The sequence below is a fragment of the Rhinatrema bivittatum genome, chromosome 7 (assembly GCF_901001135.1).
Source record: "Rhinatrema bivittatum chromosome 7, aRhiBiv1.1, whole genome shotgun sequence".
NCBI classification, from domain to species: domain Eukaryota; kingdom Metazoa; phylum Chordata; class Amphibia; order Gymnophiona; family Rhinatrematidae; genus Rhinatrema; species Rhinatrema bivittatum.
The window spans coordinates 286,235,919-286,261,069 of record NC_042621.1 but is presented as its reverse complement, the minus strand read 5'-3'; the positions used below and the strand labels follow the sequence as shown (position 1 = coordinate 286,261,069).

Sequence of the window (25,151 nt, the reverse complement as noted above, 5' to 3'; positions counted from 1 at the left end):
GTTCCCCTTTCTCTTACACACAGACACATGTCCCTTCCCTGATTCCCTTTCATCTCCCACCCCTTCTCCTTCCTAGCTAACCCTAAATGATTCCTTTCTCAGTTCTATTGTATCTGTGGACACTTGGACTGGGATGAGATTGGCTCTACCTGCAGGGAGGAGCCCTGCAGGTTCTCATTGCTAGCAGTCAGACATAGGCAAGGCAGAAACTGGTCTGGAGCTTCATCTTTACCAGCACACATTCCCCTCAGGTTGAGCATCTGGGTGCCAGAGCTGGCAGGACTCAGGCAAGAGTCTCTGCTGATGACTAGAGATGTGGTGCAAGGCCAGGCTATAGTTGTAGGTAGGAAGTGTCTTGAAAATCTGGGGCAAGAGTCAAGGGCAGGCAGCGATCAGGCATATGGAGAGTCTGGGCAAGGGTCAAAGCAGGTATCCGTCTGAGGGAGAGAAATGAGGATGGATAGGGCTGAGGCAGGCTGCGTTGGCAAGGCTAGGCAGAGAGTGTCCTTTATAGGTCTAAGCCTGTGAAATCATCAGGAGGCGCTGCGGAGCTTTTCCTGCCATAGGCCCTTTAAGTCTGCCTGAGTTCGGTGCATGCAACAGAGGGTTGCTGGAGTGGAGGCTGACGTGAGGTGAGTGAGCCTCCCTGGAAATGTAACACGTTCCTCCTCACCTCACCAAAATAATTCCCCCTTTGCTCCCTAGTCAATATCCCTCCGTAATGTTTCAGCCATCCCCTCCCTACCACACTATTCCCGTTATTCCCAGCTCCACCTCATCGCCAACCCCAATATCTCCCTTATACTTTCTTTACTGCTGCTGATCCAGGCAAGAGGAGAGCAACAGTAGTGACAGGGCAGAAGGGGAGGAGCTGGATTTTCTTTTGAATGAAATTCAGCCTCTTACAGCCCAGATGTTATTTGCCTCACGCCGATTGACACATTTAGGCCTGGTGGTGGCGGCGCGCAGGCCCCGCCGCCTTAAGAGAAAGTGGCACCAGAGGAAAATGAAGCGCAGGGCTGGTCAAGAGGTCGAGCCTCCCCGCAGAAATAGAGGGCTGATGGGGGAGCCCGGGCCCCCCTGCAGCCGAAGGAAGAGGAGCAGCTGCTGACCAGCGGGGAAGGAGAGTGAGGAAAAGGGGGGTGGAGGGCGCTACTGTCATTTATTCACTTCGCATCTCTCTAAGCTCCTTTTTCTCTCCCAAGGACCACCGCCTCTTCTGCCCTCCTCTCAGAGGGCTCTCTTGAATGCAACACCGCGAGAGCTCCTCCTCCTCCGCCGGAGCCGATTCAGCAGTGCACCGGGGCCGGCGCTTCCGGGTTGGCCGGCTCTGCTCCCGTGGACACCCCGCCCCTCCCCCCACCCCCTCTGCCTAGGAACGGAGAGAGAAAACGGAAACTGCGGGCGAGCGGCCGGGGCGCGCGAGCGCGGAGGCTGGGGCAGTTTTAAATCGCGTCCTTTCATTTAAAGGACCGGCCGTCGCCGTGAGTATAAACAGACTCGTAAGCACTGTAAGCCCGACTTGTAGGACAAGGTCGGTGTATGCGACTGACAAATAGGGGACCAAACGCCAAGAAACGGCGTTTAACTGATTTATAGATGGTGTTACGCTCCAGTACAACTTAAAAAAATGTGTTTGAGATATTGATTCCTGTTGGAGAAATTGTGGAGAAAATGGACCGTTTTTTTTTTTGTTGTATTTCCCATTTGTACTGGTAATGTCCCAGCTATAATTCAGATGGGCTGGTCAGAAGTTTTGTCGTGGATGTACAAAGTGAGGGCGCTGTCGGCCCCAGCTGATCTGATGGTGACTCTGCCCGTATCCTTCCATTCATAAATCACTCCTTAGTGGCAGCAAAAAGATTTATCTCAACTCCGGTCCTGCAGTGCCACAGACAGCTCTGATTTCAGGATAGCCACAGTAAACATGTATGGAGTGTGTTTGCCTGCATTGCCTCCATTGTATGTAAATATATCTTATGCACATTCATTGCTGATATCTGCTCTTTGTAGCCTATTACATTTTGAAAACCGGACCTGTTTGTGGTATTTCAGAACTGGAGTTGCCTCCCCCTGGCTTCTTGCAAAGAATTGAATTAATCCTTCTAAACACTCCCTTGAGGCTTTGATTCAATTATTATGGGGCACAGACGCAACTTAAAGAAAGTCATCCTAATCTTTCTGAAATTTGGAAGTCATTTCTAAACTGGAGGTGATATCTAGGGAATCAGTGGAGAGTCAGGCATGACTGCAGACATGAAGTTTCAGACTATTGGGTCGATTTTCAAAGGGCCACGGGCATAAAAAGCAGGCGTTACGTGCGTGGCTGGGTCTTGCGCGCATTTTAGAATGGGCCTGGCTATTAACATAACCCCCCATTACACGCAGAAGGGCCGGGTCCTGAAAAAAGGACGGGCTGGGGGACAAGTGCAGAGCACTTAGGAACAGGTTAAGGGTCGGAGAGGAGAGGGGAAAGGGTAGGAAGGTTAGGTAGGGGTATAGGGAAGTTTCCTCCCAGTCCGCTCCTTAATTGGAGCGGACTGGGAGGCAACTGGGGAAGCCCTAGGCCTGTTGCCATGCGTGGGCTTCAAAAAATTTTCCCCCTGCACGCAGAGGAGGTCATCTGCTCACATCTGCATGCACAGATGTTAAAATCTGCCATGCATGCGCGTGTAGATATCGTATTTTACAATGCGCGGCTGTTATAGCCACGTCCATGTGTGCGTGCTGGGAATCACGTGCCCATGGATGGGCGCACGGTCCTTTTAAAATCGACCCCATGTGAGTACAATATGGCAATTAAAAAAATATGTAAGTATTTTTTCTTGTGTAGTCAGAGCAGGTGCTACCTAAGGCAATAAGCTGTCGGAGATGGCCAAAGTGCCTCTGCAGGCCTCTACCACTGCTACTTTTTCTCCTTGCTCCCTCTGCAGCTGGATGGCCCCAGTTCCCATTGCTGCCCATCAGTGATAGCAATGGCAGCCTCACTATCATTTCATCCCTCTCTACATGCTTGAGACTGAACCAGTGCATGTTCACAGTCCCCATATCAGCTCCTCCTGTGCAGGAGCCAGAGATGGTGGCGCCTGCTGCGGGTACCATCAGCAAAATTCCATACACCGACCTTGTTGACATTATTACAAATTATTCACAACACCAAGCAACACCTCCCCAAAATAACACGGGAAAAACAACAGGAGAGGGAAAACCAAATATATCCAAAACGTGTATATAACAAATAATGTAAAACTTATTTTAAATGTCTAGAATAGGACGAGACGGTATGAGAAAGCCTGGTGTAATCTGCTGTCTCTCGCCCGCAATGGACCTCAGGTAATATCAGTATTTCTTACACCACAAGTTTAAATCATATACCGTCGTTCCTCCAAGGACTATAATTTACAAAAAAACCTTATTTTTATTTATACCTAAATTCTCACCAAAATACAAAAAATGTTTACTATAAAATCAAACAACAAAAATAGATACAAAAAGGAGCTCATATAATAGCCTAACCAAAAAACAAATCACTAAATACTTAGCTTCATTTGCGCTCAAAACTCCGCTTCAAAACTGCTTAGAAGCCAACCCAACACGGAACATGTTTTGGCAAATACTGCTGCCTTCAGGGGTTTTGTTACTTCATACTCCTAAAGATTGAAACAAAAGCTGAGAAACAATATAACATATATTTCCTTAAACAAAAACCAAATACACACAATACTGATCCTTGGCCTGATCCCGGTATCCTCCTGTCTGCTGCCTGTCCTGACCCCAGCATGCTGTTGGACCCTTGCTCATCCTACCACCTTAGGGACCCACCTAAGCCCTGCCGGACACCAGACTCCAAGAGCTCAACCTGCAGGGGAGATGGCTAGTATAGGCAAAGCTCCAGTCTGTCCTGCTTCAGGGTGATTTAGCCAGCTGTTAGCTTTGTAGGATCACCCTTGAGGTTATGTCAACTATACCACAGCACTAAAGGCTCATACCGACGCCACTCATCACAGCAATTTGTATCTAACAAAGCAAAAACTCTACCCTGACTATTAGTACATCTGTGGGCTGATGCCATATGCTATAGAACCTATCATTTTTCTAAGCTAAAATAACCTCAGTATGTAAGGAGTTTTAGCATGGAAAAATAAATGCTAAAACATTGGTTGGTTTTGTTTATTTTAAACAATTTCTTGACTGCACTATCTACTATATGAAAACATTCAAATTTAAAATTAGAAAACACATCATAAATTAAATATATACACTGCCATCTCAGTGCAATTTCCACAATCATTGCTGATGCTTTTACCTGCCTAAGGATTAGCAAGTCTATATGCAAATTGCAGGGTAATGAGCTTATTAATTATTACCCTACAGTGCAGGGAAGCACGATAAAGGTGGGGCTACTTTGTGCTCATCATTTTACCATGGGAAATTTTAACTCCTGGACCAGAGGTAGAATTAAACGTCCCAAAGTATTTATACATCCAGTTTCATTATAAAAGATATGCATTATGACTCCCATTCCGTTTTTGGAAACACTTCTAGATTTTCAGTGAATGTGTAAAATAAACACAAACCTGACAGCCATTTTTCCTCGCTGTTATTATCTGGATGGTTTCTTCAGCCAGCAAAGGTCCCCGTTTACCCAGAAGTCAGTCTATCTGTTTGACTGCTGCCAGCAGAGATAGAGTCCCTGGCTTGGACGAGACTCTAAATGAACGCCTAGAGCTGCTTCCAGCAGCTTTTCCATGCCAGACTCTGGGATTGGAGCAGAAGCTGGACCTGGTGAGGTGCTGAACAGCAGCTGGTTGTGTGCCTGGATCCCTCTCTGGTCCGTGGATTTGCAGTTCTGCTGCTCTTCCCAGCTGCACCTGACAGCTGTTCGCCGGCAGCACAATGGTCAGGCTGAGACTGAGAGGAGCAAAATGTGCCAACAGCTCAGCTTAGTCCCGTGCTGTCCTAAAGTTCTGCCATCTAGTTATTATTTTTGACACTGTTTACTATAGCTGGAAAGGTTCAGAGGGTCAGAGATCTCAGCCTTCGCAGGGTCTTTCAAAGGATTTTTAAAAACCTGGACATGTTTCCCTTATGAACCTTTTCATTTGCTCTGCCTTAATTTTTCCTGCTCTTTACTCATCTCTGTGCTGATTGGCCTGGGCCCAGGCCTGACACCCTATGTGTGTGTGTAGGTGTGTGTGTGAGTTTGATTGCTTTATTGATCATTTCTATGTTAAAGAAGTCTTGGACTATTAGCTGTGGAGGAAGTGGAAGCTTAGAAATGAAAATAGTTCCTTGCCTGACTTGACTGCCTGGGATCACCAGGCTCCTGTCCCCTCTTGCTTTAGTTTAGATTTGCTGTTCAGTGTCGTAAATATCCCATGAGTTTAAAAAAAAAAAAAAAAGCACACTTTCTCTGTTCAGTATGCTTTTTGTTTAGATTTTTTTTTTAATTCATACTGCAATTCCATAGCATTAGTTTACTGCATTCACAGGGCTTTGGGTTTCGCCAAAATTCATGCTAAAGTTTTGCTCTGATTTTAGTAGTTTTTATTACATTGGCCCTCTAGAGAAGTCTACTCTTTGGTCCTCTCTATCAGCTGTGTAAATTTCACAGCTAACTTTAACCGTGATCATAAGCAGACTGATGTAAACAAGAGGAAATGATATGGAGCAGCGCAAGCTAGAATCTTCAAAATATCATTTTAACTGTGGTTTAGGTCTTAGCTTCCTCCTTCTGCCTTAGTCCTAACTCTGCTTTTATTTGGAGTAAATGCTGGGCATCTTTTATTTCAGCAGTGCTCCAAATTTTGGGAAAACAGTGACCTTAAGTCCTGTCTTAGGGTATTTTCATGTGTTTGTGGTTTACCTGAATCCATATATGATCCCTGCATCAAGCTTTAATAGTGATCGACTCAGCACTGCCCTTTCCCTTCCCCGATTTCCTTGCATGCATATCGATAGATGCAGTTATGCAGCAGAAACATTTAAAACCTTTAAATACTGTTATCTCTTCAACAGTAAACTACAGATCTGAATGAAAAATGGGGATGAAGTAGTTTGGGAGCAGTCACAGTTTGGGAGATGGCTGGAGGACAAAGAGGTGGAGCTCCAGCCAGTTCTGTTTATTTACACCCTCCCCCCCCCCACCAAGAAAAAAATACTGCTTATATCAGCAGTCCAGGAAGCAATTAACCATACATGATTTTTACATAAGCTGGACTTCTGACTTCACCCTGGGGCCTTTCTAAACTTCTGGGCCTTGATTTATTACCCCCGGGTGAAAGGTACCTCTCTCAGACCAGAATCCCTTGCTAGGCTGTTTCTTAAGGAGGACTGGGACAGATATCTGTGGCCAGTCCTTTAAGGTATTCATCGGAAGCTTTCTATACACCCCCTCACATATCCGCTCCCTCAGCTCATTCTTGCCAGGGTGAGCGCCTGCCTGTACTAGGGATACATCTATAGACAGGAAGTTCACATTGACATTTTCTTTCTTTGCTGTATGCTGGACCATTTAATTGAAAGGTTGGAGGGCCAGGAACCACATTTTGACTCTAGCATTGGATTCCTTGTTCCACTTCATCTAGATGAGAGGTTGTTAATCTGTCATGACTGTGAACTGCCAAACTGGTAGGTAATATAGAAAAGCATCCAAGGCCTGTTTGCTAGAGCTTCCTTTTCAATCGTTGAGTATCGCCTTTCATGGGACATTAATTTTCGACTGATGAACACGACTGGATGTTCTTGGCCATCTTTTTCTTGGGGTAAGACTACCCCTAAACTGACCTCCTGAGGCTTAGGAGCAGTCTGCAGTGTAAAGGATTTGGCAAAGTTCGAACTTTTCAGAATTTATCAGAATCCGGGAAGGCATCTGTGCCCCACTGGACCTTCTCTTGGGCTTTTTTTTTCTGCAGGAGCTGTGTGAGAAGTTCGGTTTTCTCTGAGAAGTTGGCTTTGAATCTTTTACAATACCTGATAAGGCCTAAGAAGGCCCTCACCTTCGTTATTGTTCATGGAACTGGCACCTAACTGATCGCCTTGATATTTCAGGTCTGAGGATGGACCTTCCCCTTCCCCAGGGAGTAGCTGAGGTATTGAACTTCTTTCCCCCCAGCAGGCAATTTTTGGGGTTTGCTGTTAATCCTGCTTTTCGTAAACTTGTTAATACCCCCTGAAGTTGGCTTAGGTGTGTCCTCCACTTAGGCTAATCATCATAATGTCATTAAGGTAGGTGGCCACATAGCCTTGGTGTTGGTTGTAACAAATGGTGAACCAAGGGCTGGAACATCACTGGAGTCCCTTGTAGTCCAAAAGGCAGGATGGTGAGCTGGAAGAGACTGTTAGGCATAGAGAACACTGTCTCTTTTTTTCATAGCTGGGGTAAAGGGAACGTGCCAATATCCTTTTGTAAAGTTTATCGTGGAAATGAACTGAGCCGATCCCAGATGTTCAATGAGTTCTTCTATTTGTGGCATTGGGTAAGTGTCGAGTTTATTGACCTTTCATAAGTCTCTGCAAAACCGGATGCTCCTATATGGCTTTGGCACTAGTAGGCAAGGATCAGTCACTGTTAGTTTCCTCTATTACTCCTAGCATTTCCTTTACTTCAGCCTCAATCACATGGCGCCTAGCCTCAGGAATCTGGAATGGCAACTACCGGATTGTGACTCCAGGAGGTGTAGAAATTTCGTGCTGTGCAAGGTGGATCTCTCCTGGTAGTTTCAAAAAGACATCCTAATTTTGGTTCACTAACTGTTCAAAGTCTGCTTTCTGTACAGTGGAGATTTGATCCACGGAAGGAATATGAATATTCTCATCGCCTCTGTAAATGAACTAACTCTAAAGCATACAAATATGTCTCAACGAGGCTAGATCCTCTGCCCCCCTCCTACATCTTCATTTGTATATAGTAATTTATCTTTGTTCTCCCCTCTTTATTTCTTTTCCCCAGTTTACGTGCCCTGTGTTACAATGTAACTTTATGCTTCCTCAAATTTGTCTCTTGTTGTTTCTGTTAATTGCTTAGTTCGATGTAAACCGAGTTGATTTGACCTGTATCAAGAAATTCGGTATATAAAAGCCTTAAATAAATAAAATAAATAAATGAACTGGCTCTATCGTAGGGAAGGCCACTGGGCCAAACTCTTCTTTCTGGACAAGCCCACCTATTGATGTAACCCACTTCTTGAGGAAGTTTATATGGAAAATCTGAGTCTTCTTTAGTTAATCCGGTTGGGCTACTTTGTAGTCTGTTTTCTCTATTACTTTATAGGGGCTTGCCAATGAGATAAGCGTTTGATCTCAGAAGACAGGAGAAGGATAAGGACCTAGTCATCCAGCTGAAATACTCATCATATGGTGGAGTGGTTGTACTCTCGGGCTTGGGTAGCTTGGATCTTCTCTAGGCATAAGTGCTCAGCCTCTCCAGCTTTTCACAGCCATTCCTGCGAACGTATAACGTAATCCACCAGGTTCTTTCTGGAAGTTGGCTTCTTTTGCCAAGTCTTCTGAGGTACGTCAAGGATCCCCTTTGGTCGTCTTCCATACAGTAACTCAAAAGGGGAAAACCCTGTCGAGCCCTTGGATACCTCACGAATCACAAATAGGATAAGAGTAAATCCCAGTTCTTACCATCTTCAGTAATAAATTTCTTTAATATCTTTTGGGTTTTGTTGAAACATTCGAGGCCATCAGTTTGAGAATGATAAACTGAGGTCCGTAGAGTTTTATTCTGAGCAGCATGCAGAGTTGTTTCATTATCTTGGAAATAAATGGAGTTCCCTGGTCAGTTAGTATTTTCTTAGGCCAAGCCAGGAAAAAACTTCCATTAAGGCAGTTACCACCATTTGGCTCTTCACGCTTCGCAAGGGTACGGCCTCTGGTATCTCATGGTATGATTGAGGAGCACAACGATATATACGTACTAGCAACTGTCCCCGTTCTATGCCCGGGCGGCGAGCCTTTTTATTGGCACATCTGCTCTTGTTTTGAGCAGAATTTCCCTAGAAATTCACTGTAAGAGTGTCCCTTCCACATACACACACGCTCCCTCACTCTCTGGCACACACACTCATCTCCTCATGTAGGCTCCCTCTCTGAAACCCACACTCAGGCATCCCGCGCGCTCCCCCTCTTACCAACCAAGCTGTCTCGCGCACTCCCCCACACCCCCTCTCCTCTCTCACACACACATTCTCTCTCACCGGCATCCCCCTCCCCTCATATAGGCTCCCTCTCTCTGAAATCCATACTCAAGCATCCACCCCCACCCTCTCTTACCTCCCATGCTTTCTTTCACACTCTCCCCACCCCCTCTCAGCAACCATGCTCTCTGTCACCCCCTCTCTCTCACACACACATTCTCTCTCACCGGCATCCCCCCCATGCTCTCTCTCACCCTCCCCGACACACATTCTCTCTCACCAGCATGCCGCGGGACCTGCGCCGTTCGCGGCGAAGATGAAGGCCCGGCGCGCTGTTCGCAGCACATGTGGGCCTTCCATTTTTGCCTTGAGCAGAAAATAGCAGCGGAGACCCCGGCATGCCGCGAACGGAGTGCCTCCCACGGCACACGCCGTGTGCTGCACGCCGATTGCAACACACGGGGGCCTTCCCTTTTTGCTGCGAACGGCGCGCCGGGCCTTCATCCTTGCCGCGAATGAAGCGAGTGCCGTGGGACGCACTCTGTTCGTGGCATGCCAGGGTCTCTTCTGCTGTATTCTGCCTGTCCCACGATGGCCACTGTCCTTCGTACTTCTGGCGTGTTGGAGTCTCCAAGGCAGCCAGGGAGCCACCTGCGCCATCTATCGATGGGCTGGGAACATGCGCGAGCACTGATGGACACACTACCATGCCCGATATATTATGGATTCCCTCAGATAGACCTTTCCAGAGGACTTACTAGGTCCATGGTCACTCTTTAAAAAGGAGTCTCAATAATGGGCATTGGCACCAAAGGAGTATCCCTGCAAGTTTGGTTAGTTGACGGGTGGGGAAAGACTGACAAAAGAGCTGAACCTGTTAGTTCAGTCCAGACTAATAATATTGGGTCAAGATTTTTTCTTATTTATTTTCTTCCCCAAGGTGGCTCTCTAGGAGGTGGCCCTGGGCTAATTATTAAGACCTACTGGCAATAAGCTTGGGAAACCAGGAGCTATTCTACCACTTCACTCTCTAAAATTCCCTTTCCCTGTACGTATCCAGATCAGTCCAGACTCCTGGGTTTATTCATCTCTGCCAGCAGATGGAGACAGAGAAAGTTTCACTGGCATTGCTTCATAATCCCTGATGTCACCTGCAGTTCCTCAGTATTTCTCTGTCTCCAGCAGATGGTGGCTGTGCATAAACCTGCAGTTCTGAGGTGCGGTGAATTTTTTCTTTTTTGGGTGTGAGCCTTTTCTCCCAGGGGTGTTTGGGTCCTGGTGGATCCTTCCCTGTTTGGTTGAGGTGAACGAGTTGGAAGTCTGTGACCTTTTAGTATGCTCATTCCTTTAGTCCGCTTAGGAAATCAGGAGCTATTCTACCACTTCACTCTCTAAAATTCCCTTTCTCACACGGTACAGTAAGTCCCTTTTCATTATAAAATAAGGGGGATTAAATTTCTCGACTTCCCTTGTGCAAATTTAAAGGAATCATCCTCCCTTTGGCCTTGCTTACAATCTCTGGGGTTCTGCACTTCCCTCCCCTCCATCAATCAGGGGGGAACTATTGTGATATCAGGCCTGGAATAATGATCTTCCTCTGACTCTGAACCTCCCTTCACGACCGCTTCTCAGTTAGAATAGTAGTATTTTTCCTGTCATCATTGCCTTGGCACTTAGGTATCTTAGAATCTGTAACATATACATATAGTAACATAGACTAAATGAGCTATTCAGTCTGCCCAGTAATTTGCTTATGGTAGTAACTGACATTTTGTGCATGTTACCCCCATGCAGAAATGTTTACATCACCCCCTTCTTCATTTCCAACCTCAAGCCTTTAGGGACCCACAATGTTTGTCTCATACCTATATGAATTAATTTAGTCTCCTCTCCATAAAGAAATATTTCCTAATATTGGTTCTGAGTTGTCCCTCGTGGAGTTTCGTATCCTGACTCCTAAATGGAAAAGACTGGAAGTTTGTGCATCAGTAATACCTGTCAAGTATCTGAAAGTCTCCTTTGCATCTCCTCTCCTCTCCTCCAGGGTATACATATTTAGATCCTTCAACCTCTCCTTATAGGTCTTCTGAAACAGACCCCACACAATTTTGGTCGCCTTCCTCTGGTCTGTTTCCATCCTGTCCCTATTCTTTTTGAGATACAGTCTCCAGAATTGAACATAATACTCCAGGTGAGACCTCGTCAAGGACCAGTAGAAGGGCGTTATCACCTTTCTTTTCCTGCTGGCTATTCCTCGCTCTTTACAGCCCAACATCTTTCTGGCTTTAGTTACTGCCTTGTCTCATAGCTTTTCTGCCTTCAGATCTCCAGACACAATCAACCCAAGGACCCTCTCCTGGTCCATGCACAATAGTCTTTCGCTCCCCTCTCCCCCCATCACATAGAGCTTTTTTTGATTACTGCACGCTAAGTGCATAACTCTGCACTTTGTCATTGAATGGCAGCTGCCAAATCTTCGATCACTCTTTAAGTTTTCGAAACTCACTTTTCATTCTCTCTACTCTTTCAGATGTCTGCTCTGTTGCATAACTTAGTGCCATTTGCAAAAAGGCAAACGTTTCCTTCTAACCCCTCTGCAGTGTCGCTAACAAAGACATTGAACTGAACTGGTCCCAAAACCGATCCTTGAGATACTCCACTTAGCACGGTTCTCTCATCAGAGTGGGTTCCATTTACCATTACATATTGTCTCCTGTCAGTCAACCAATTTGTAATCCACTCCATTACACATCCAAGGGTATCATTTTATTCATGAGCCTCCTATGCAGGACTGTATCACATGCTTTGCTGAAATCCAAGAAAGTCACACTAAGTACTCTTCCTTGATCCAATTCTCTAGTTGCTCAATCAAAAATAGTCAATCAGATTTGTCTGACAGGACCTTTCCCTGGTGAATTCATGTTGCTTTGGGTTCAGGAACCCATTTGATTGAAGACAGTTCACTTTCCTTTCCTTCAGCAGAGCCTCCATTAATTTTCTCACCACCAAGGTTGAGCCTAACTGGTCTGTAGTTTCCCGCCTCCTCTCTGCTACTACCCTTGTGAAGCAGGACCATAACCGCTCTTCTTCAATCTTGCGGCACCACTCCCATTTCCAGGGATTTATTGAACAGGTCTTTCAGAGGACAGCGGCACATCTCCGAGTACCCCATTTGGCCCCATGGCCTTGTCTATTTTGTTTTCCTAGCTCCTCCCATACATTCTCTTTTTTGTAAACTGCATTGTGTCTACCCCACTCCCATCCATGTTCTTGTCAACCAGCAATGGTCTTCCTCCAGGGTATTCTTTAGTGAACAGCGAACTGAAGTATTTGTTTAATATTTCTGCTATTTCATCATCTTTCTCCACACATTGCTTCTTGTCTCCTTTCATTTTTACTATACTACCCTGAGTCTTCTTCCTTTCACTAATATACAGTACCTGAAAAGGTCTAGATTATCTAAGGGGAAGATCTCTGTAAATGCCAGTTCACCATTGTCGGGATTAGGGGAACCAGACTTAAAGCCAGCTCCAGAGTCTGGGTAGTCTTGCCCTATCACCACTCGGTTTGGGAAACAGGGAAGAACTCCAACTTCTATCCTGATCTGACTCACCAGGATCTCCAGTCGGACTTGGCTGAGTGAATGCTGCCATTGGTCCCCGTGGATACACGTGAAAGTCACAATCCTCTTGTAATCAATTTGTATTTGCTATAACTTGTTCTCTTTGAATGAGCATCTTCATGCTCCTAGGGTCGGCAGTGCCTGGGTTTGACAGCCCTCTAGTTCTTTGGGAATCACAAAAACTGAGGACTCCAAGTTGGTAATGTCCACAAAACTGCAGAAATGTGTAGTGATAAAGTTAACTTTCATGGCCTCGTCTTCCCTGCAGAGGCAATCCTGGGCAAAATGGTCTCTCTCCCCACAGTTGAAAATTGGTGCGTTTTGAGGTTTGTGGCTGAGGGGAAAATGGGTCTCAGATTGGCTGCGGGGCTCTGCCCTTAGAATTTTGGTATTCCATACTCTCGGCGAGTGGCTTCTCCAGGAGTTGCGAGGATGCAGGCATTGTCTGGGCCTGGTAAAAGGTATCAGCAACTTCTAGGGTAAGGTTTGGGAGCTGGCACACCCATTGCCTCATAAGCCAGTCAAGCCTATCAAGGAATTGTTCTAGTAGAACTGCTTTGGCTACTTTGACTCCGTTTTTTGCTTCTGGTTATAGCCACTTCCAACCATCGTTCTTAAACCTGTAGAAAAAGCTACGAGAGCTTTCGCCAGGTTGGAGGATTCCCTGTCAAAATTGTTGCCAGCAGGCCTCTGGGATAAACCCTGCTCTCTCAAGGATGGCTGCTTTGACTTGCACATTGGTGGCCTTCCCATATGAGTTGGTGGCTTGGAAAGCAGCCTGACTGCTGCCTGTAAATAGGTTCCCAGATATGTATAGTTCATTCCCTGTATGTACCAGGATCAGTCCAGACAGTAGGGTTATGTCTCCCTTCCAGCAGATGGAGTCAGAGGCCAAAGTTCTAAGCACCTCCCATATCCCAGGGAGCCTCCTGCGATCCTCCAGTATTCCTCTGACTCCAGCAGGTGAAGGAAGACATCCCCTGCGGTCCTTCCTGTTACTATGGTCAGCTGAGTAAATTTACCTTTATTTGTAGTGAAGGGAGTTTTTGTTCCTGGCTGACCTTTGACTAGATCTTCTTATGTTTAAAAAAAAAAAAAAAAAAAAAAAAAAAAAAAAGAATTTAGAATTAATTTGAAGCTGTGTCCATTGGCCTTGACACCCGGAAGACTTTTATTATTCCCGGGCAAAGAGGGGATTTACCGGTGGGCCGGTCTCTCCCCCTTTCAGTGCCAGAGAAGTTTATATGCCTCTGAAGGGAGCTTAGAGATTTTTTGTTGATTTCCAGGGAGGTTTCATTCCCCTGAAGAGAAAGCTCCATTAACTGTATAGCAGTTTAAAAAAACAAAAAACAAACTGTTAAGTTCAAGGCAAATTTCAATATTGGGAAGGACACAAGCAAAATTTATTTCAGGTTTTTTTTTTCCAGAGCTGCTTATTAATTTTTTTTTGTTATGCCACGCGGTTACCGCTGTTCTGCCTGTGGAGAGCCGGCAGCACGGCTCTCCAGAGACAGTCTGTGCTTTCGCTGCGTTTCTGGCGGCGAAGGGCCATCAGAGCTGACTCTTACTGGCAGAAAACGGGGCAGCGGCGGCTATTTTGAATTTAAACGACGATCGCGTTGGCTCGCGGTCGGACGGAGGGGAGCACATTGAATGTTTATCACCTCCTATTTTAGCCAGAACACTCTAGTTTGAACGAAAATGATAATTTTCAACCTTCTTTACCCCCGGGAGGGGGGGGGGGTATTAAAGCAGCCATTTTCTTCACAATTTATTTTGCTTATGCATAAGGCATATTTGGAGGCTACAGCAGATACAGAAGGTAATCAGCCACCCTCTGCTAAGATTCCTAAGCATGCAGAGGAATCTGTCACATTTAATTAATATGGGTCAGGATCCTGACTTACAAGACCCACTTCTGGGATCATTAGCTGATACTATTGATGAGGAGGTTATGGAAGCAGCGCTGGTGGAAGGTGATGATCCCCAAGTATTGCGATTGTTTCACAAAGAGGAGTTAGATCCTCTTATTAGGGCTCCGCCTAAATCTTTTCCTTTTCATCCTAAACTTTTCTAGTTGCTTATTCGAGAATGGGATTTCCTAGAAGCTGGTCTTAAGGTTACTACAGCTATGGATAAACTTTATCCACTTCCACAAGAATTTTTGGACTTGCTAAAGGTCCCTCAGGTTGATTCTGCAGTTTCTGCTATTGCTAAGCACACCACAATTCCAGTAACTGGAGGCACTGCTCTAAAGGATTTTCAGGATAGAAAACTTGAGGTTCTTCTTAAGCGTATCTTTGAGGTATCCGCTTTAGGTGTGCGGGCGGCGGTGTGCAGTAGTTTAATGCAGAGGGCGACACTTCGGTGGGTCCAACAATTACTTACCTCTCAGGATTTGCCGTCAGCAGAACTTGAGCAAGCCAATCGTTTAGAATCAGCAGTAGCATACACTGCTGATGCATTATATGACCTATTACGTACTTCGTCTCGTTCTATGGCTTCTGCAGTTTCTGCAAGGAGACTTATTTGGCTTCGTCATTGGGCAGCTGACGCAACTTCCAAATCTTGCTTGGGTTCTTTTCCTTTTAAAGGATCATTACTCTTCGGGAAAGAGTTAGAGCAGCTCATTAAGGATTTGGGAGATAATAAAGTTTATAAATTACCTGAGGATAAACCTCGTTCCTATCATTCGTTCAATACCTTTAGAGGCCGTTTTTGGGGCCAGAGAAGATTCTGAACTGGTAGGATTCCATCTTTTTCTACACGTCAACAGCTTTCAAGGGCTCAGGTATGGGCCCATTCCTTTCGTGGGAGACGGCCTCTCCATTCTAACAGCTCCAAAACTTTTCCATCCTCCAAAACTCCACAATGAAGGTGCGCCGGCCCATTCCTTGGTGCCAGAAATAGGAGGATGTCTCTCACGTTTTCACAGGGAATGGGTCAAAATTACCTCAGACAATTGGGTCCTCAATATTATAAAACAAGGCTACGCTTTGGATTTTGCTCGCCCATTAAAGGATCTTTTTCTAGTATCTTCAAGCGGTTCTTTTCTAAAGCAGCAACTTGTTCGTCAAACCTTACATCGGTTGCAGGATTTAGGAGCTATTGTTCCGGTCCCTCTGTCCCAATATCGAATCGGTCGTTACTCCATTTATTTCATTGTTCCCAAAAAGGAAGGAACATTTCGTCCAATATTAGACTTGAAGGAAGTAAACAAGTCACTTCGGGTTCCTCGTTTCTGTATGGAGACCTTGAGATCAGTCATTGCGGCCGTCCACAAAAACAAATTTTTGGCTTCTTTAGATCTGTCAGAAGCTTATCTTCATATACCAATTCAAGAATCCCACCAGAGATATCTTCGTTTCATGGTGTTGGGCGATTACTATCAGTTTCGGGCTCTTCCGTTTGGTCTAGCAACTGCGCCTCGCGTATTTACCAAGGTAATGGTGGTAGTTGCAGCAGCACGCAGACGAGAAGGGATATTGGTTCATCCCTATCTCGACGATTGGCTCATTCGAGCGAAGTCAAAGACTCTTTGCAAACTAGCGATCCAAAAAGTTCTGCATCTTCTTCATATACTTGGTTGGGTAGTCAACTTCAAGAAAAGTCATCTAGTACCAACACAAGTTTTGCAGTTTCTGGGTGCATGATTCGATACGGCTGTGGGAAAGGTTTTTCTTCCACAGGACTGGATGATCAAATTGAAGTCTCAAGTCAGTCGCCTTTTGGATCTAAATTTACCCACGGTTGGGAATATTTACAGGTTCTTGGTTCTATGGCATCTACTCTGGACATGGTCCCCTGGGCTTTTGCACATCTAGGGCATTGCTTTCCAGGTGGGACCCCAAGTCAGAGGAGTTTCATCTTCCTCTACCCCTTCTGGAGCCGGTTTGGTCCAGTTTAAATTGGTGGTTGATACTGCGTCACTTGCAGGAAGGAATGGACCTGGAGCCTCCTCAGTGGATATTAGTGACAACGGATGCCAGCCTTTTTGGTTGGGGAGCTGTATGCCAGTCACATTCGACACAAGGTCAGTGGGCAGCTTCACAAGCCAAGTGGCCCATCAATCGTTTGGAAACCAGAGCGGTACGACTAGCTCTCCGCAGTTTTCTACCACTTATTCAACATCAGTCGGTGAGGGTTCTCTCCGACAATGCCACGACAGTGGCGTACATCGACAGACAAGGTGGCAAGAAAAGTCGCTCTGTCGCCATAGAAGCAGACATGCTAATGACCTGGGCCGGCTAGCGGCATCGCATATAGCAGGAGTAGACAATGTTCAAGCAGACTTCTTCAGTCGTCAGTTTCTAGATCCCAGAGAGTGGGAACTTTCCTGGGAGGCAATGAACATTCTCACTCAAAGGTGGGGGACACCCAGGCTAGATCTGATGGCTACCCGTGTCAATACGAAAGCGGCTTGGTTCTACAGTCGAAGGAGAGAACATGGAGCGGAAGGGGTGGATGCCTTGGTTCTACTTTGGCCCAAAGACATCCTTCTCTATGTGTTTCCACCGTGGCCACTAATAGGAAAAGTCGTGAGATGATTAGAATACCACGAAGGTCCGGTGATTCTTGTTGCTCCAGAATGGCCTCGCAGACCATGGTATGCGGATCTCATCAACTTAGCGATCGACGGTCCAGTCCGCCTAGGCCACCTCAACAACCTCCTTCGACAGGGTCCAGTATATTTCGACCAGGCGTTTCACTTTTGTCTAGCGGCCTGGCTTATGAAAGGGGGCAATTAAAAAAGAGAGGCTATCCAGACTCTGTCATCACCCCCATGCTTAGTTCGAGAAAACCTTCTACTTCTCTCACCTATGTTAGAGTATGGAAGGTATTTGATGCTTGGTGTAGTAAGTCTGGCTTGTCTCTGCGCAGAGCTACAGTCGTAGACATTTTGGCTTTCTTACAAGACTGTTTAAAAAAGGGTCTGGCTTATAATTCGCTCCGCGTCCAAGTTGCGGCAATTGGCTGTTTAAGAGGTAAGGAGAATGGTGTGTCTATTGCTATGCATCAGGATGTTGTCCATTTTCTCAAAGGAGCCAAACATTTGAAACCACCAATCCGGGCTATCTGTCCATCGTGGAATCTGAATTTGGTTCTTCGTAGTCTTTGTGCTCCTCCTTTTGAATCATTTAAGCGAATAACTTTGAAGGACTTAACGCTCAAGGCAGTGTTTCTCGTGTCAATTTGTTCTGCTTGGCGCAATTCAGAGATTCAGGCATTGTCTTGCCGTGAGCCTTTCTTACGAATTTCTGATTCAGGTATATCATTACGTACAGTACCGTCCTTTTTGCCAAAAGTGGTTTCCTCGTTTCATATCAATCAATCTGTTGAATTGCCAGCTTTCCCAGATTTGGATAAATTTCTTCTCAATCACGAGACTTAAAAAGACTTGATGTCCGCCGAGTACTTTTACGTTATTTAGAGATTACTAATGCCTTTCGTTTTTCGGACCACCTTTTTGTTCTATGGAGCGGTCCTAAAAAGGGCTATCAGGCTTCAAAAGCTACCATTGCACGGTGGTTGAAAGAAGCCATTGCTTCGGCATACATTTGTAACGGTCATCCAGTTCCTGATGGTCTCAAGGCACATTCGATAGGCTCTCAGGCGGCGTCTTGGGCCAAGAGTCATTGTGGCGACTTGGAAATCTTTGCACACTTTTACCAAACATTATCGTTTAGATGTTCGTGCTCCAGACGTCGACTCTTTCGGTAATAGTGTGCTGAAGGCGGGACTCTCCGGATCCCACCCCATTTAGGGCAGCTTTGGTACATCCCTACTGTCTGGACTGATCCTGGTACGTACAGGGAAAGGAAAATTAGTTCTTACCTGATAATTTTCGTTCCTGTAGTACCAAGGATCAGTCCAGACGCCCGCCCAGTTTTTTTCTGGAGAGTCCACTATTGATTATTGTTTATTTCCTTTTTATATTTTTCCTATGTAATGATTTAAGAAGCTCTGAGTATTGTTACATTATTTTTTTTTCATGTTTTGTATTTGTTCTATTCATATAGATAGTTGATCTAGTCATTGGTTATCCTTCTTCATGAGTTTCTGCTTTGTTATTCAAAATACTGGAGGATCGCAGGAGGCACCCTGGGATATGGGAGGTGCTTAGAACTTTGACCTCTGACTCCACCTGCTGCAAGGGAGACATAACCCTACTGTCTGGACTGATCCTTGGTACTACAGGAACGAAAATTATCAGGTAAGAACTAATTTTCCTTTTAGCTTCTGGCTAGCCTGCTAGCTGAGCTGTTCTTTCAAAGTTCCTCAGAAAGCAATCAGGGTCATCTTGAGTGTTACCAGCATTAGGGGAGGCAGCCTAGTCAAAGCTGTTTGTACCGCCTGTGCTGTCTGGGTTAGAGACATTTAGGGTTGGGTAACTTGTTCTCGCGTTGCCTGCTGCTGGGTCATCTGACTCTGCATCACGCTCTGTAGTTGCTGCTGCAGGACCGGCAGTATTTGTTCCATTTTCCTTTTAAAGGCACTGCACTATTAAGGCAGACAAGACAAACTCCACGTTCTCCGGAAGAGAAAAGGGGGAAAAGAAAAACCCCCCAAAAAACCCCTCAGCTTGTTTGGCTCTTACTAACTTAATTGTTCCTATCTGCTCACGCGGGGCTACTCCCCTTAGCCTGCTGTAACCGGATTCTTGGTTGCCAGAACAGCCAGGCCGCAGGAAAAAAAAGAAAAAGAAATTAAAAAAAAAAAAAATCCCTCGTTTTCCTTTGCTGTGGGTGTGGGTTCTTGCATGTGCTTCACATTTAGACCAGAAAATCCCACTGCTTCCGATCATTTGTGGTAGCTTGGGAGCAGTCACAATTTGGAAGACAAAGAGGCGGGATTCCAACCAGTTCGCCACAAAATACCAAAAAAACACCCCAGAAGAAAAGGCTGTTTAATGCAGGTAGGTTTTGGCCTAAGCTCGACCTCTGACTTCACATTAGGCCTCTCTAAACCTCTGGGTCTTCACTCCTTATCCCCTGGTGAAAGGGAACCTCCCTCAGACCAGAATCCCTTGCTAGGCTGCTTCTTAAGGAGGACTGGGCCAGATATCTGTGGCCAGTCCTTTAAGGTGTTCTGGGAAAGCGTTCGATACACTCCCTCACGGAGGTTTTAATGAGTTTAATGGCCACAAAAAAGTGTTGTTTTGTTTTTTGTTTTTTTTTAGCAATACCGCTGCTTGTGTGGTTGAAAGACCTTCAGAATGTGAAGTCAGTCTGTCCTACTTGGAAATATAGTAATGCCCAGTGGGACAGGCATGCTTGGGGGTTTCTCCCATTGCATGCTGATGGGGAAAAAATACTTGCGATATCTGACCCGCTCCATTGCAGCACCTGCAGGGCGCTCTACACATCAGTACAAGGAAAAAGGTTTATTGTGGCCAAAGTTCAGCAGATTTGTCTGGTTTTTTTTTTTTAATACTGCTCTTTGCTTTGCTAAAAAGTGCTGATGAGAGGATTCTAGAAGAGTAAAGGGCAGCAGGAGGCAGGGCTTGTGCACTCTCCGAGAGAAGAGCAGGAAAAGGCAGGTAGCATGGCTTATGTTACTATTCTGATTTAGAAAATGCTTATAAAATGAAGACGAGCATGGGGTTTGCAATCACATGTGATTTCACTGGGTTATAGAACCCAGTGGAGGAAGACAGCTCTAGAAATAGGTGCAAGACGTTGCGTGGGCTAATGTCTCATGCAGAAGAGCAGGCAGCTGGCGACTTAACACTTATTTTGTACTAATTTAGTTTTGATTCTTAGACGGCATCCTAGCCAGGGACAGTTTTCCAGTTTTTGCTTTGAAGAGAGTCTCAGCTGGTGAGGGAAATTGATCTAGGGGAGGGGAAAAGAAATCTGAATCCAGTGGTGGATTAAATATGGACAACAATACGAAGTGAAGAAGTTAAAGGCATCTTTGCCATTATGCGCCATCAAACTAACCTTTCATTTCAATTTCTGTAAGGGCACAAAAAACCACCTGCGCTGAGGGGAGGCAGAAGGTGTAACAAGTATATTTTGGAGCCACCGTTCTCTAAAGTCTTCCTTCACTCTTTCAACTGGTTGCGATCGTAGTTGAATGCTTGCTGCTACTACTAGTCTAGAGAGCACCACTAGCCATATGTAGTGCTGTACAGATATGCATAAGAGAGAGTCTCTGCTATGGGGAGCTTCCAGTCCAGACCTACAGAGAAGACAAATAATGTATTGTTGGAATTGTCTTCTTTCCGGGAGCTCTCTGGAAGCTCGTCTTTGTGCTTCTCCTAGCGTTGCCTGTAGCTTACTAATAGAATTACCCTCTGTGCTTAAACTTCCTGGCCTTCCAGAACTCATGGCTTGTCATAGGAAGTGCAGCAGTTCACAGAATGCTACCTTCCCCATGAAGAACTCGAAAGAGCCGTCTCAGGGAGATAGATGGTGGGTGGTGGGGGTAGAAGTGGGAACGGATAATGCATATTTAACAAGTATTGCATGCTAAAATGTATCTTTCTTTTTTTATTCTCTTCAGAACATGGCTCCAAAGGTTACCACTGACCTGCTCCTGCAGTTGAGACAGGCAATGAAAAACAGCAAATATGTCCAAGAGACGATTCAAGCTTACATTGTCCCATCTGGAGATGCTCACCAGGTATTCTACGAGCTTCATTGTTAAGATTTTTCTTCACACTTCAGAGGCTATAAAACTGCATTCTAGTAAGATGGGTAGACATTCGATATTATTTTGTGATCTTTAGGTAGTGGGGGGACTAGCTCAAAGGAATTGGCACATCTCTTGCATCACCAGTTTAAATCGAGCACAGGTTGGTAGTAACTGAAACTCATTGCCCTTACCTCAATTTTTGGTGGGCTTTAATGAAACGAGCTGGTGTTCTTGGCCCAGTTTCCACACCACTAATACCCCTACCAAGCTTTTGTAGCTGCTTAGTTTGGTTCTATAAACATAGCTCTGAGGCTGTTAGCATAGTCTGGGCAAGGGCTGTGGCCTACAACAGGACAGTCAGATTGGTACAACCAGCTATAACTCCACACCTCTCTCCTGGTTTCTAATCTAGAGTCTGTTCAGTGCTACAACTGCATGCCAAGATGCCTCCAAAGCGAAAAGTAAAGTAGCAGCTACATGAGCTTCCAATGGCCGAACATCAAAGATGCGAACACATGAATTTCATAACAATATGTTCTCTACATCATTGACCTTTTGGCAGAGAGAGTTGTCTAACTTCAGAAGGGCCCAGCTAGCAGGTGCACCTAGCTTTTCAACAGGCAATGCTGGTGGGCAGAGGAGCCATGGGAGAGGGAGAGATCAGGGAATAGTTGCCCTCCAGTTGCCAGGGAATTAGACACCCCCTTCGAAAGCCTCATTGGGTCCAGCACAGGGTGTGCCTGATTGGTGTGAGTATATAAGGAGAGCAGCAGAGGCACGCCTTTGCTGGTACAACGGTCTCCTGGCACATGTCCTTTTAATTTTATTTATTTATAATTTTTCTATACCGAAATTCTTGTAAGAGATACAAATCACTCCGGTTTACAAAGAACGGCAACTCGCCCGGGGCTTGTCTGGCTGGAGCTTTTTTACATTAAACAGTTAAACAAGGCTTATTTACATTAAGTCGATAAACAGGCTTATAAATATTGAACAGTTAAACAGTTAAACAAGACAATAAACATAAGTAGATCCGATAAACAAGCGCATGAACAGTAGGTCATGAGACACCAACTATAGAAATCATGGATACAACAGTGAGTCTAGAAGAGACTATAAAGATGATAGAGTTAATTTTTAGGCTGAGGATTGTCTGGGGTTGAAGGGTTCGTCAGAGGTTTGGCTTGGGGCAAAAGGGCAGGGTAGGTGGGGGGAGGAGGGTAATGGGTGGGAGTGGGAAAGCCTGGTTACATTATGAGTCTGGGAACGCTTGTCTAAAGAGCCAAGTTTTTAGGTTTTTTTTGAACTCCGGTAGGCTAGGTTCCAGGCGTAGGTCTGGTGGAAGGGCGTTCCATTGGTGAGGACCTGCTGTTGATAGTGCTCTCTTTCTTAATAGTGATTTTGCTGGAGGTGCATACAGAGTGCCTTTGTAAGCGCTTCTGATGGGTCTGGTAGATGTGTGCGCTCGAAGATGTGTCTTTAATGTGATGGGCGCGAAGTTGTGTATTGCTTTGTATATGATGGTGAGCGTTTTGAACAGAATCCTGTATTTGATGGGAAGCCAGTGTAGATTGCATAGAATAGGGGTGATATGGTATCTTTTATTGGTGTTTGTGAGAATTCTGGCAGAGGCGTTCTGAACCATCTGTAGGGGTTTGATAGTGTTGTTGGGGAGTCCGAGAAGGATGGAGTTGCAGTAGTCTAGTTTTGTTAAGATGATTGATTGTAGAACTAGGCGGAAGTCGCTGAAGTGAAGGAGAGGTTTTAGCTTTTTGAGAACTTGTAATTTATAAGAGCAGTCTTTGGTAGTGTTATTTATACATTTTTTTAGGTTTAGTTGGTTGTCCATCCAAATTCCTAGGTCTCTGACATCTGGGGCGAAATCCATGTTTAATGTAGAGGATAGTGCAGGGATTGCTGTGTTGATCATGGAGTCATGAGAGATAATTAGCATCTCTGTTTTGTTTGAATTCAGGACTAGGTTTAGGCTGGATAGTAGGTGTTTGATTGTGGGCAGTCTTTCCAGTGGGTGATGGTTCTTTGTAGTGATTCGGTGATAGGGACGAGTATCTATATGTCATCTGCAAAGAGGTAGTAGTTGAGATTGAGGTTGGAGAGTAGTTGGCAAAGAGGGAGTAGGTAGATATTGAAAAGCGTTGGTGAGAGTGATGAGCCTTGAGGTACACCTTGGTCTGAAAGGACCGGCTGAGATTCTTTGTTGTTTATCCTAACTTTGTAGAATCTGTTACACAAGAAGGACTTGAACCAGCTGAGTGCTTTACCTTTGATACCTATGTTTGCTAATTGGTCTATGAGTATTGTGTGATTTACAGTATCGAAAGCTGAGGATAAGTCTAGAAGTATCAGTAGGTGCGATTGTTTTTTCTCCAGGTTTAGTAGGATGGTGTCTGTGAGAGAAAGCAGAAGTGACTCGGTGTTTTGAGATTTGCGAAAGCCGTACTGAGCTGGAGAGAGAATATTATGTTCTTCGAGGTATTCTGACAGTTGTTTGTTTACCACTTTTTCCATCAGTTTGGCTATCAGGGGAAGGTTTGCGATGGGCCGGAAGTTCGCTGTGTCAGTCGGTGAGGCATTGGGTTTCTTCAGAAGGGGTTTGAGAATTGCTAGTTTTAGTTGATTGGGAACTATGCCTTGAGTTAGAGAGGTGTTGATGATTTTCGCAATTGGTTGTGCGATGGTGTTTGGTATGGCGGTGAGTAGTTTTGTAGGTAATGGGTCTGATGGGTGGGAGGAGGGTTTTATTTTCTTGAGGGTGTTTTCTATCTCCAGTGTGGAGGTGGGTTCGAAGCATTCAAGGCTGACCTGTTGAGGCTGAGATTTAGTGAGAAGGTTGGGTGTGTGGTTATGGGTTGTAATGGAGCAGGTGAGGTTAGTGATTTTTGTCTTGAAGTAGTTGGCAAGTTCGTTGGCTTTGTCGAGAGCTTGGTGATCTGGAATGGATAGTTGAGGTGGTTTGGTGAGTGATGAGACATATGAGAAAAGTGCCTTTGAGTCAAAGATGAAGTTGTGGATTCTCCTTGCATAGAAATCTTTCTTGGCTTTATGGATGGCGTTTCTGTAGGTATTAAGAGTGGTTTTGTAGAGTGTGTATAGTGCAGTGGAGGGGTTTTTTCTCCAGCTTTGTTCTTTGTTTCGTAGGTTTTGTTTCAGAGTTTTAAGTTCCAGGGTAAACCAAGGTTTTCTGTTGTCTAGTGCAGGTTGTATGGTTTTTGTGGTGATTGGGCAGATTTGGTCTGCAATTTTTTTGGTGACTTTGATCCATGACGTGGTGGCTGTAGTGGCGTCAGAGAGATCTAGCTGGTTTAGTTCTTTGGAGCAGAGTTCGTTGAGTAGGTCCAGTGGGCATGGTTTTCTAAAATGAATTGTGGTTTTGGTGGATGATTGAGGTGGGAGGATTTCTTTCTTGAGGGTTGTGGAGATGCCTCTGTGGTCTGACCAGGGCACTGGTGAGCAGGAAGGATTGGTGTGGATGGAGAAACTGTCATTTATGAATATGAGGTCCAGCGTGTGTCCGCCCTTGTGTGTAGGACCTTTGACTATTTGTGTAAAACCCAAGTGACTGAGCGCAGTGAGCATTGTTTCACAGTTTGTGGATTGAGGGTGTGAGTCCACGTGCAAGTTGAAGTCACCCATGATTATGGTGGGTTTGTCTGAGTTGATGTATTTGGCTATCAGTTCTATAAGACGTGATGGGTCCAACTCTAGCATTCCTGGTGGGGCATAGA

General features: G+C 45.3%; 1 protein-coding gene across 1 annotated transcript in view; it reads left to right on the top strand.

The window, feature by feature from the left end:
- The first annotated feature begins 1,048 nt into the window (after positions 1-1,048).
- The window catches only part of XPNPEP1 (X-prolyl aminopeptidase 1), a 139,379-nt gene continuing 115,276 nt past the window's right edge, over positions 1,049-25,151 (top strand). The window contains exons 1-2 of the mRNA XM_029610346.1: positions 1,049-1,484; positions 21,274-21,393. Of these exons, the coding sequence (XP_029466206.1) occupies positions 21,277-21,393 (117 nt within the window). The 5' untranslated portion in view covers positions 1,049-1,484; positions 21,274-21,276. The remainder of the gene's footprint in view (positions 1,485-21,273; positions 21,394-25,151) is intronic.